This window comes from Ursus americanus, chromosome 20 (assembly GCF_024610735.1).
Source record: "Ursus americanus isolate L20-20 chromosome 20, mUrsAme1.1.p, whole genome shotgun sequence".
NCBI lineage: Eukaryota > Metazoa > Chordata > Mammalia > Carnivora > Ursidae > Ursus > Ursus americanus.
Window position 1 is genome coordinate 20454445 of NC_142146.1, and position 13440 is coordinate 20467884.

At 38.4% G+C, this 13440-nt stretch overlaps 1 protein-coding gene across 2 annotated transcripts in view; it reads right to left on the bottom strand.

Annotated features, from left to right (window-relative positions):
• Positions 1-1289: 1289 nt before the first annotated feature.
• Positions 1290-13440, bottom strand: part of UBE2E2 (ubiquitin conjugating enzyme E2 E2) — a 357299-nt gene continuing 345148 nt past the window's right edge. For both annotated transcript variants that reach the window (XM_045791659.2, XM_045791660.2), the window contains exon 6: positions 1290-2158. In XM_045791659.2, the coding sequence (XP_045647615.1) occupies positions 2061-2158 (98 nt within the window). In that variant the 3' untranslated portion in view covers positions 1290-2060. The remainder of the gene's footprint in view (positions 2159-13440) is intronic.

Genomic DNA, 13440 nt, shown 5'->3' on the forward strand with positions numbered 1-13440 from the left:
AAGAGATGTTAAACACACAGGTATCTGACTATCCCCCCACCCCCCCACCCCTGGCCCAGTCTACAGTGGTCTCTATATCTGGGACTGGCAAACTACAACTCACAGGCCAAATTTGGCTATTGATAGTTTTATTAGAACACAGCTACGCCCATTCACATGTATGGTCTGCAGTTCCCTTTGCTACAAGCAAAGAGTTGAGTGGTTACAACAGAGACCATACAGTGTTCTGGTATGCTGGAAAATGTTTTCAAATAAAATGAATGGTAAAATCATTATTAAAAAGAGAAAAAAATAACCCTAGGTACTCTAGTTTAAAAGTTACTTTTTCAATATTTGAACAATATTTTCTTTGAGACTTCTTTTTAACCACAAAAACCTGCATCTTTTGGCTCAGGTATTTAAAAAGTTACAAATAAAGATTTTAAATTTGAATCAGAAATATTCAGAGGTGAATGACTTCCATTTATAAATCCCACTATTTAGCAGTAAAGATGTTCCTTAAATGAGACCAAGTGGTATGGTGGGCTTGTAACTGTAATTAGTGAAAGCCTTGTAACACAAAGAACCCTGAATTTTGATCGGCACATCAGTATGTTTTTCAAACTGCACCATACACAAGTTTCCTTTGCCTTCTATTGCTGCACACCTAAAATAGTCTGAAGGTCAAAGCCAGACAGACATACCCTTGTCACTGAATGTGTTGACCATGAGTGATACAGTTGAGTTTATTTCTTCCACTAAAATTATGGAGAAAAAACAAAACATACCTAAAATAGTCTGAAGGTTAAAGCCAGACATACATACCCTTGTCAGTGAATGTGTTGACCATGATTGATGCAACTGAGTTTACTTCTTCCACCAAAATCATGGAAAAAACCCAAAACCAAAACTCAAGGGTAATCACTATAACAATCTTAAAAGGAAAAAAGGAGAGAAATAAATTCAAAAGTGGTCAAACTCAATGCTCAGCTCAAACTTGACTTTCACTAGAAGCTATTTTTGGAGTCTCATATTTTAATTGTTGAATAGAGAAGGTTGTAACAGAAAGGATGTCTATGAGAAAGGAATGTCCGGCTAATATGTAAAGTGATAATGATCTGAAACAAGTGTAAAATCATCAGGTTATTGACAGCTGGAGAAATTCCACATGTTAAGCAACTTAGCTACAAAGAAATATTAGAGGTCAGATGAAAAATACACTTGAATCTGTAATTGAGTTAGACACGACTTGCTGCACGTAGGGCTACGCTGGTCACCAGGATACAAAGCAAACACTGGGTTACCAGAAGTGCATTTATCAGCCACAGTGATTTATTGAGTGCTTTAATAATACAAGTGTACATCAACTGATCCACAGTCAAAAGTGGCAGGTCCCTAAGAAATTTACAAGCACTTTAAGTAAATCAAAATACATATTATTTTGTTCAATCCAACAGTCCTCTGTGTGGGGGACAGAAGGCTAGTGATAAACAGAGTCTCAGTAATGCACAGTGATTCTGATTGAAGCTTTTGTACAAAAAACTTGTTCCCAGTAGCATGCACCCACCAATAAAGACTTCAGTACAAAAAATTAACCCTAAGCACTACATTTAAGTAGAAATGAGATATAATTCTGAATTCGTGTTTTCCCAAAGATCACATAAAAGGAAAAAAATCAAAATAAAACAAACAACAAAAAACAAAACCACACAGTAATACAAAGCTTTGTAAGAAAGCTCTTACTATTACAGATCCAACATTGTTTGCACTGAAAACAAAAGTTCCCATCCATGTTGAGGTGGGAAAAAAAACCCCAAATCTTTCAAGTTAATAGAAATCAAAAAAGGGAATAAATTGAGAAGGTGGGGGGGTGGGGGGGTGGAGGGAAGAGAGAAAGAAAAGGAGGAAAAGGAGAGAGGGAGAAGGGAGTGGGGAATGGATGACATACCATCAGAAAAAGGTTCAAAATTTAATAAAAATAAGAAAATAAGAACCGAGGTCCGGAGGGGTGGGTAGGGCTATTGATGCACTTGGTGAATGTGCTTGCACAGGTCCGGCGGGGGGCAGCAAGCAGCAGGCCCCTATGTGGCATACCGCTTGGTCCACTGTCTGGCCATCCGGTCGTGCTCTGCTCTGTTGGTCATGTACTGTGTGGCAATGCTGCCCACCAGAGGGTCAGCTGGAAGGGAAGCAGAGTCAGGAGTCAGTAAATACCAGCAGCACTTCCTCTTTCAAAGCTGGGGCAAAGGAGTGTCTAGAAAGCTAGCCCTAGATCAAGGAGTAGTTGCAGAGGTGGTGGGAAACTGCTGCTGTAAGCTGGAACAATGTCACTTTAGCAAAGACTTGTAAATGACCTGCCAGTGACACATCACATTTCACACCAGCTGCCAAAAGAGTCATCTACTTGTACTTTTAACCGATGGCTCTTGTCATTTCTTGACTAGTCATTCTCTCTCCCTGTTCCCACTGCACCTCCCTCCCCTTGTTTTCAGGTAGCTGTTTCACTGAGAACTCTTTGGGAAGTGGTTCTGATGGCCTGGCCAACTCCTTTACCCTGGGACTTAGACCCTAGGTGGTGGCAGTGGTGGCACTCCCACCCCTCACTGCCTACACTGGCGGAGGCTTCAAGAGCCTCAGCTGAACACCATCAAGCAGCAGCCTTACTGACACAGGGGAAGATGGTCTACTTCTTCCTCCAAATTTGGAAATATCAAAATCCATATAGCTCTTTATTATGAAAATACCTGTAGATATTAAATAATAGCTAATACTCACATCCTGAAACTTTAACATACTAACTCCATAAAACTCCGCGGAACTGACACATCAGGAAACTGGAACACTAGGGGGTTAGTAAGTCACCTACCCAAGACAGAGTAAGCGGCGGAGCCAGGCTCTGAGCCTGGAGCCCACTACGCCCTGCTTGGGAGATTGCTTTCCACCCACACAGGACTGAAAAAAAATCAGAGCAATTAAAAATAAAGGTTTTTTTTTTTAGGTTTCTGGATTTTTTTTTTTTAGTTTTTTTTTTAGTTTTTTAGGTTTTTTAGGTCCCAGAATGTACCCCCTCCCTTTCCCTTCATTCTCTAATTTCACTCCTTCCCTGATTTTTATTTCCTCTGTTTTTGGTGTTGAGAATTTGAGTATATTAGAGCTAGTGGATAAGAAGGAACCAAAATTAGCAAACAGTATGTTAAAGATAAAAAAAAAATAAAGTTAAAGATGAAAAAAGTAAAGAAGTGCGCCTGTGGTCTAACACAACCTGTAACGCGGGAAGATGAGATTCTAACCTAGAAAGATACTCACGGTCACACCTTCTCAGTATTAGAGGTGCAACAGAAACACCACCTTTTAATGATCTACTGAGGCTGCTGCTGAAGACTTTCCAAGCCCTCTCTCTAAAAAGACACTGCTTACATTTTACCAAACCTTGCTTATGTTTTCTTGGACTTGTGCTAAGCTTGTTACATTTATTCTAGGGAGAGGTCAGTTTCTTATATTCACTTATACCACAAACAATTTAGATAGACTACCCAGTATGTGGGTTTGTTCAGAACTTCTGCATCTCTGCCTACTCTGTGATTCTTCCCCTTCACTCGCCCAAATGCCGAACCTGAGACCATCACGTAAACCAATCAGCTTCAAGAAGATTTAAACTAGTAATACCAAATGCCTGGAAACTGGCTAAGATACTTTAAAAAAATGTGGTCTTCCAGTTCAGATTAAGTAATGACTTTAGAGGCTAAAGGGCCAAAGAGAGGTCTGAGTCACATTTCTCTACCCTTGAAAAAAAATCATCTTATTCCAATTTCTGGCAGTCTAGAATGTAAAAGTTTGAGTAAAACATAGGTATCCTCAAGAGCTGCAGTCTACGTCACTCAAGACAGGTGTTTAATTGAACAGAATCTCTATTAGTGAAATGCACTAAAGATCCATCTGTGCTTTCTAACTCACTGATCGAGGTAAAGGACAGGCTTAATGTCAGAATGACCAGTGATGTTCGTGCTCTGCCTCAAATCATATCCTCACAGCGTGGGCAGATGGGGAAGAAGACAGGTCTGTCATTTCAGCTCAAAGGAGGAAGAAGGGGACAGATGAAGGATGGGGAACAGGAAGGTATGGGTGAGAAAATGTGTTACAATCAAGTGTTAATATTATTTTAGTAGGGAAGAAGGGGGGAAAATCTCAAAACAAAAGTTAGAGCACTGATAAAATTAACATGCATTGTGCAAAATTTTTTTGTCTGCTTAAACAATTAGATTAGATTTCTTTCAGAGTTCCTTTTACCTTTTCAAGTTTGAGTTTAAAAAGAATATTTTTCTACCTGTAAAATCATACATGCTAACTATAAAAGCAATATTAATAATAAAAACTGCCTCAAATAATACACAAGACAGAAAACTGTAAGTGAAGATCATCTGTAAATTTACTCAGAGAGAACTACTGCTAACATTTGCCTTATATCTTCCTGGACTTCTTCTCTAAACACACAATTAAAAAAAAGATTAATTTATAGTCTGCTTCTGTAATGTTAAAAACTCACTATATGGTAAGTAACTTTTATATAGCAATAATTACAAATCTACTTCATCATTTTTAGTATTCACCTGAATAACCAACTACTTGTTTAGAAACATTTGGGTTTGTTCCAATTTTTGGCTTTATAAACAATGCTGTGAGGAACATTACCATGCACAGACTTTCACAAATTTATGTAAATCTGAAATTTTTTAAAAGTATAAATGAATAACATAAAAGTATAAAATGAAGGAATTTAAAAATCACATATTATTAACCAAGTAGTTCTCAGTGCTAAATGTTTTGCTGTAGAAAGTTGAGACTGTAGATTAGTGAATCAAAACTATATAATATAGGGCCGCCTGGGTGGCTCAGTCAATTGAGTGGCTGGCTCTTGATTTCTGCTCAGATCATGATCTTGGGGTCCTGGGATCAAGCCCTGCATTGGGCTCTGTGCTCAGCGGGGAGTCTGCTTGAGGTTTCTCTCTCTCCCTCTGCCCCCCCCCGACTTGTGCTCTCCCTCTCTAAAATCAATCAATCTTAAAAAAAAATAGGAAAGCAAAAAACCATTAAAAAACCAAAAACAAAACTACGCAATGACTATCACAGTGAATTTAACGGAACAAGACACTCTTTTTGTAGTGTATTTATAATTACGAATCTAAGTAAAGATGAATCTCCTTACACAGGTTTCATATTTCATGGATACAGTTATGCCAGGGATGTAATAAGAGTATCTAAACATAAATTACTTGCTTACTTCTCTAACAACTTCTTTCTAAAAGAGAAGGAAAAAATTCCCATCACTTTGGGTTTCTACTTTCTCAAATCTTCATCGATCTTTGATATTATCCTCTAACAGTCTTCCTTCTCTTTACTAAAGAAACCCCACAAGATTTATCAGTGGATAAGTAAATTGAAATTTAAGTCTTCTACATTTTTTGCCTTGTTCACAGCAATTATCTGAATTTTTGAAAGAAGAGCATGTTTATGCTTACAGCACAGGGTTAGATGATTTTAAGCACTTCGTTCTCCCGAATACCAATGCCGCATGTATTAGAGGTTCCCCGAGGCTGAGGAACAGGATTTATGGCACGGGCAATGGAAAATCATGGATATGAGAGTTGGTATATAATGTTCTTCATTAACTACACCTCTAAACCACATCACCTCACCTGTTTAATAAAAATGCCTTCATCTTGTTGACACAATACTAGGTATGAAATACTAGCCTGAATGAAAGGGTAAGAATGAAAGACCACTGACAAGGGGCAGCACACCTACCTCTTCCCTCCTCTCTACTTCCTTGTCTCATCTCTGCCTCCCTACACAGTTCCAGGTGCAAAGAGAAGCTGTTAGTACTAAGTGCTTGTTGACTGAATAACCACCATGATTTGCAAGTGAGTGAAAGGTGAGCATAATGAATACTCTGCTCTCCCATTTTTTTGAGATCTGTGGTCTGTGCACCTTTGATTCTGGAAGAGAAAGGCTCAGACAACTCCTATAACTTCATCTCCAGGCTTGCCTCTCTCCTGGCGGGGGCTACACTGGGTACCCTGGAAGCCAAATGGCTTAAAGCTTGTCCAGAAAAGGGGGGAGACAGGAATCAATACTCAAGGGGATAAGCAGCAGCTGTATGGCAAGAAGGGAGTGGAAGTGACAGGCAAACTACTGAACTACTGGGTGATTCTATTTGCAAGGTCAAAGAACATTCTGTCTTGGTTGGCAGGTGATACAGGAAAAATTACATGGAAAAAAAATGGATTCCCTTTTTAAAAAAAAAAAGATTTTTATTTATTTAATTGAGAAAGAACGAGTAAGAGAGAAAGCACAAACAGAGGAAGGGACAGAAGGAGAGGGAGAAGCAGACTACCTGCTCAGTGGGAAGCCCTACATAGGGCTTGACCCTGGGATCATGACCTGAGTCAAAGGCAGATGCTTAACTGACTGAGCCACCCAGATGCCCCTGGATTCCCTTTTCTTAAGAAAGCATATATATTCTTAAAAAAAAAACCACAAACAAAAAATAGTACAGAATAGGACAAGGGCATGGGCTTTTGATACAGACTGCATGGGTGTGTACCTCAGTTCTGCCAGTAACTGAGTCACCTTGGGCAAATTACTTAACTTCTCTGTGCCTCAGTTTCCTCAACTACACAATGGAGACAGTAACTACTCCCTAAAATTCTGTGAGAATTAAATGAATTAATTTTTTTAATGTACAACATTGCTGCTATTATTTTCAAAATAAAGACTGGCAACTAAGTGTTCTTATGCGTCATATTTTTAAAATATAAATCTGATTGTCTTTGTGAAGACATTCTCTCAGATAAAATCCAGAAGTCCTTAGCATGGCTCCCAAGATCCTTGATTTAGACCTAATCTTTCTAGGCCTAATCTTTCATCTGTCCCCTTCTTCCTCCTTTGAGCTGAAATGACAGACCTGTCTTCTTCCCCATCTGCCCACGCTGTGAGGATATGATTTGAGGCAGAGCACGAACATCACTGGTCTCTCCTGTCCCCATGCTTGCAGCCAGAAAAAACAACTTGCAGCTTCTTCAATAAGCCCTGCTCTTTCATAGGTCTGCACTTATACTCGTCCTGCTTCCTTTGCTTGAAGGCTTCTACTCATTTCTCAACATTTAGCTCAAGCACGGCATCCTTGGGCCTGTCTTCTAGGAGCTTCCTGGCAGTCTTATGCGTCCCATTTCTGTTTTGTCTGTTCCTACCTCTATCATTGCACTGAGAATACTGCCTTTTAGTTGTCTGTTTACTTATCTGTATTTCCCACTGGACTGGAGCCTACACATTCATTCGACAAATATTTACTGAGTCTGTACTCTGTTCTAGGTACTGGAGAACCAGTGCTAAACAAAATGGTGCCTCATGGGACTCTGCCTGCCACTCTGTTTCCCTCTTGTTAACTCCATTTACTGCAAGGATTTAAGTAGAGAGAGAAGAACATAAGACAAGTAAGGAAGGAACACACACAAAATAGCAACCATAAATAGCAGCGACTCCATATGGCATGTGTCCCTGTGTAGCACTAGCATTATAAGTTGGTTCATCACAGAAGTTTCTTCTCTAGACACGAATTATCAGCATGTCACAGAAAGGGACCTGATAGTGATTTTGAAAGCTTTCTTTCACTTTTCTCCTGTTATTTATTAAATTATTTTATTCTTGAAATTTGTGCTTTGCACTTTGCCATTTCTTGGATTCTTCAAGGCTATAAATGACTGCTTTGCCAGCTGTTCCATTATACCTGTGATTAACATCATTCTTTTAGCTACCCATCAAGTCACTGGAGGCTTTCCACGGGTCTGCCTTGTAATGATGTGAAGCAGCCCATTTTTGTCTTTCATGGAATTTTTCGGTGGTGGTTTGGTCTAGCTTAGTTTTCTTTAAATCTTTTATAAGACAAAAAAGTAATAGATGCTCATTATAATAAATTCAAATAATAAAGAAGTACGTATGATGTAAAAAACATTACCTTCTTCCCTCTAATTTCCTCCATCCCAATACCTCTTCTATCTCAAGGTAACCACTGTTAACAGTTTGATACTCATCCCTCCTTACTTTTTTCTTTATATTTGTTTAAATCAAATGGGAATCACATAAAAAACATTCAGCAACTTGCATTTTCTTCTATAACAATACAATGCAGTTGCATTTCTAAGGCAGTACAAATAGACCTAGGCTCATTGTTTTTAATAATCACAGGGCATTCCTTTGTGGTTATTCAGCAGTCTGCCATTCCTCTCCTGATGCACATGTAAATTTGATCTGATTTTTTGTTATTACAACTAATATTACAGTCTTGTATAAATCTTTGAGCACACGGCAAAGTACTTCTGGAGGGTAGATTCCGCTAGGTAAGAGTGCTGGACCAGAGAACACATATTTTAAACTTTGGTAAATACTGCTGAACTGCCATCACTCAAAGGATGTACAATTTGCCCTGTTTCTAAGCATTCTCAGCAACACTGCATTACCTATCTTTTTAATTTTTTTTGTTAGCTTAACAAAAAAAAAAATCTGTCATTGTTGAAACTGCATTTAACTTGACGCCTTACTAAGGTTTAATATTTCCTCCTATTTGTTTACTATTTATATGTCTTTCTCTGTGATTTGTTCATGTCTTTTGTCCATTTTTTCCCTCCTAATATGAAGGAGCACTTTATACATTGTAAATATCAAGCATGCACTGAAATTTAGCTTTGGCCTCAGTATTCAGCCAAAATCTGCTTTAGTGAAGACTGAACAGACATGCCTCCTTTGATGTCATTTCCAGCTTTCCTGAACTTGTGGAGATCAAAGATCATGTAAGTGGCCGTCATATTTAATAGGCATGCTACCATCATGTGTACTCAATGCTACTATCTGAATACTGGCTTTAAAAGTACTGGTAAGCATTGTGAATGTCACTTGGGACTGAAAATCTCTTTCGGCCAAAGATAAACACCATGACGTATAAGGGAATAATTTGGAACTGCTTTCTCAGGTATCCAAACAAATGTTCAAGGTGACATGGAAGAGCAGTTACCATATGTGAAAAAGCTGCTGGAACAAAACGGGTCTTTACATTGCTGCGTAAACTAACACCGATGGGAAAGGTAACAAGCAATGGCTGCTGGGAAAGCAGCACATCCAGTGACTGTGGGAAGCAGCAAGCAAATGTAAAAACATTAGAAATTAAAACAGGGAAAAAAACCTTATGTTTGTTTCTTAAATACTTAGGAAGTGTTTTCTTTAAGCACTGCACACAGCTTCAGTTCATGGGAGCACTTCAGTACACGCACCACCACCGCCAGCCAAATCTTCAAGTCTGGGAGCTGAGAAGCTTAAGTCTTTACCTTTTTGTAAGTGTTAGAGGGAAAGGAAAGTTCACTGATCCGACAGCAAAATCTCCATTAACGGTAACCTGCACTGGCATAAGTAAGCCTCCCCTCCCAATTCATGCTTTTCATCAAGTGAAACATCTATGTAAGTATTGCAAATGTACAGAGGAGCCACCTAGCAGCTGGCAGTGCTGAAAAATTATACTACTACGTCATAATGACAAACTTTAAACATCCTGAATTAAAAAAAATTATAATACTATTTACATTCTTAATATAAAATTTCCTATTTACTGTTTATCTAAGAGGATCATTTTATAATAGGAATAATCAGTCTTGCCTTAGGCTGCTCATTGATTTTAACACTGGCTGTTCAGTATTCAGCCAAAATAAATTCAGTGCACCTCTAAGAATAACACTATTTATCCATTATGTGTGGAGGAAATACTTTCTCTCAGTGTGTCATTTGTCCTTTAACCTAGTTTATAATGCACCTTGCCATACGTCAGTTTAAAATTTTTAATAAGTCAATCTTTCCTTAATATTTTCTGATTTGATGTTATGCTTATGTACAAAGGCCCTCTTCATTCATTGCAGTATTTTAGAAGGATTACCCTATATTTACATATAGTAACTTTTATGTGCAATGCTAGCTTTATCATACACAAAATTCCTATACGTATCTGAACTGGATTCTGTACTGATGTTAATACATTAATTTGTCTTTTGCTTTATTTGTTCCTCCTGCTTTTCTCATTATAGTTTTATAGTATGTTTTGATATCTGATAGGGTAAGTCCTTACCCTTTCCCATTTTTTTTCCTTCACTAAAATTTTATTTAAAGAATACTAATCTTGATGAGGTTAAGACTCAGAGCATTTAAAGCTATTCCACCCCACGGGTATAGGAATCATATGTTTCTTTTGAAGAATGTTATCAAGATTTAGGAATATCTGAATTCCTCTGGGTCTACTAATTAAAAATCAAGTGAGTAGGACAGAGTTAAGGTTTTTGTATTCTGGAATGTGGGGGAACCAGACTACTAATTATAGGCTTAGCCCAAACCGGAAAGATTGTTAAGTTCCCTGAGAACATACACACACATGCGTCGTGTTTGTGTGTGTGTGTGTGTGTGTGTGTGACTCAAAGTGATTTAGGAGGAAAATTACCATGTCTGTGATTTAAACCAAATGGTGGATATTACCAAACTAGATTTAAATTTGAAAATGCTAAACAAAACTGCATACGAGTCTAGCAAGATACGCTGTTACTCCAGAATTAATAACTAGTGATGTTAAAAGAGGTACTGAGTATCTCAAATTCTAGAGACCATCAATACCTTCCATAGGACTTAATAAGAGAAGATGATCTGGCTCTGACAACCCCAGATATCGATCATAACATATGGGAAAGGAGAGAAAGAAGGTTTGTGGGGCTACCGAGCTACCACCTTGGGAGTGTGGGGTGTGGTAGTGGAGCTTCTCTGTCTCCCTCCTCCTCGGCACCACAAAAAAGGGAAGAGGATGACTTTTTCCTCTCATGCCATGCAAGGAGGGTAACAAAAGATCCACCAAGTAAAGACTGGGGTGTCTGCAAGAGCAGACTGGAGTATCATTCCTGGCCAGAGATTTAAACCAAGTATGAGCTGATTTGCCCCTTGACTATTTGATTAGAGAGAGGGAGCACCAAGGAAGTGGTCTATACTATCCCTGCTATCTCATCAGGGTCCTATTAAGAAGGCAGCTCCCCAAAGGAGGAGACCCCAGTAACTAAGAGGCTTTTAGGAGAATGCTATGTGAGAGGGACAGTGGTATTCTGGAACCAGCTTGCAACCAATTTTTAGATTTTTAGGAGTTTCAACACAGCCATTATTAAAAATTAAAGTTACAATTAGGGGCTCCTGGGTGGCTCAGTCGTTAAATGTCTGCCTTCGGCTCAGGGTGTGATCCCCGGGTCCTGGGATCGAACCCCGCATCGGGCTCCCTGTTCCACTGGAAGCCTGCTTCTTCTTCTCCCACTCCCCCTGCTTGTGTTCCCTCTCTCGCTGGCTGTCCCTCTCTCTGTCAAATAAATAAATAAAATCTTAAAAAAAAGATAAAGTTACGATTAAATAAATTATTTACAAACAAGGGTAATACTTAAAACTCATCATTTCTTAATTATTTTACTGCTATGATTATTATTTTCATAATTTTTTTATGCCTACTCTATCTATATGGTGCAAAAAAACAATGTGCTATCATGAATCTTGTCCCAATTATGCATTCAGTTTAAGGTCATGCATGGAGCCTGAAATTGGCAAGTGCTACAATTTAGGACTTGGGTTTATTATTATTTATTATTTTGTTGATTGTCTGGAGCTAGGAAAGCTAGGAAAGTGATGGATAAAATGCTAATAATGCAGATTAAACCTAAAAGTGTAGCATTTCTAGAGTCCTTTCATTGTGAATAGCATGAAAACTGGAGGATATATTCTTCCGGTATTTGAACCTAATTCAAATTAGGAAGTTGCTAAAGAAGTTGCTCATGACACGAACAAGTGAAATTCCAACATCCTTCTTTCATTTTTGTCTTAGTTCTTAAATGAAAATATCATCCAACATTCAAGTTAGAACTACACTCATTTGTCAGTTGCAACTATAGGAAGGCTATAGATTTTGGTAAAAATCACTGAATCACTTCTAGGACAATCAAATGACTACATGAAATTTACATTAAAAAGTATTGTATATTTTCTTATTTGTAAATTGTATACTACACATTCTTTACATCAATAAAATATATAATAAACTTATGTATGTGCATATACACATGCCACGTACCATCACGACTCCCACTCCCAGCCAGTTGTTAAATATTTACTGGACACCACAGGAGACAGGGTTATTAGGAGGCCGAGCCAGGGCTGGTTCTTCCACATCAGGGAACCGGGCAGTGAGCTCTCCAAATTACCCAAGTGAAGCAGCATTTTGACACTTGTCTCCCAGAAGGCATGGATGGCAAGATGGAGCTTGCCAAAGAAGCTGGGAAAATAATTACCATGGGAAATTAGGTAAAGGGAGACTGTTGTCATTCATAACCTAGCCCCCAACTGCTTAGGAGTTAGGCCTTGAAAAGGGAGGAGAAGGCAGTGTCTGAGAACCAGACCATGTTCCATCCACCCTGATGGGAATGGAGGAGGAAATTAAATTTCAATCAGGTATGAGAGGGCAGTTTAAAAATGGACTAGATTCACTTTCTAATAACTGAAAGTGACCTGGATGCTATAAGATCTGCTAAATATTATTAAGGAATAGAAAAGCAAGATTCAACAAAACAGGGCCTAAGGCAGTGACGGGAGAAAATCTAAACCATTCCACATTAATACCTACTGAATTGAGACTGCTCAATAAACAATACAAAACACACTGGCTATAATCTAACGTACACTGTTGATAAAATAGCTTTAAAAATTTAAAACCTCATCCTATAAGTCTACATAGCAGTGCTATGTACATTAAATCAGTGTGTGTTTTGAAATATAAAGCGTTCTATTAGACTAGACTCCTCTAAAGAACGGCACAGATGGTGCATTCCTACTGAGAAGCTATCGGGTTACAATTCCAGGCTTAGTTAAGCAATAATTTCTAATGAACTCCAAGAAAATACTCTTACAGTAGAGGACTTGTTTAAGACACCAGAGATTCACACATTGCTTTCCCCAAAATACCACTGTAAAGAGCTGTTGCTGCGGCAGGCAGGAAAGAGTCAAAGATGCCAAGATGTTAAAGCTGGGTTTTTTTAAAAAAGCAGCTTCACTGAGATATAATTCATATAGTTTAATCAATTAAAGTGTACACTTCAGTGGTTTTTAGGACATTCACAGTTATGCAACTATCACCACCATCCATTTTAGAATTATTTTCATCACCCCAAAAAGAAGCTTTGTGCCCACTGGCGGCCATTCCTCATCTCCGGAAATCTTCTAGCCCTTGGTATCCAGTCATCTACTTTCTGTCTCTATGTATTTGTCTGTTCTGGGCATTTCACAGAAATGGAATCATACACATGGGATCTTTTGTGATTGGCTTCTTTCACAAGACATAACATTTTCAAGGTTCAT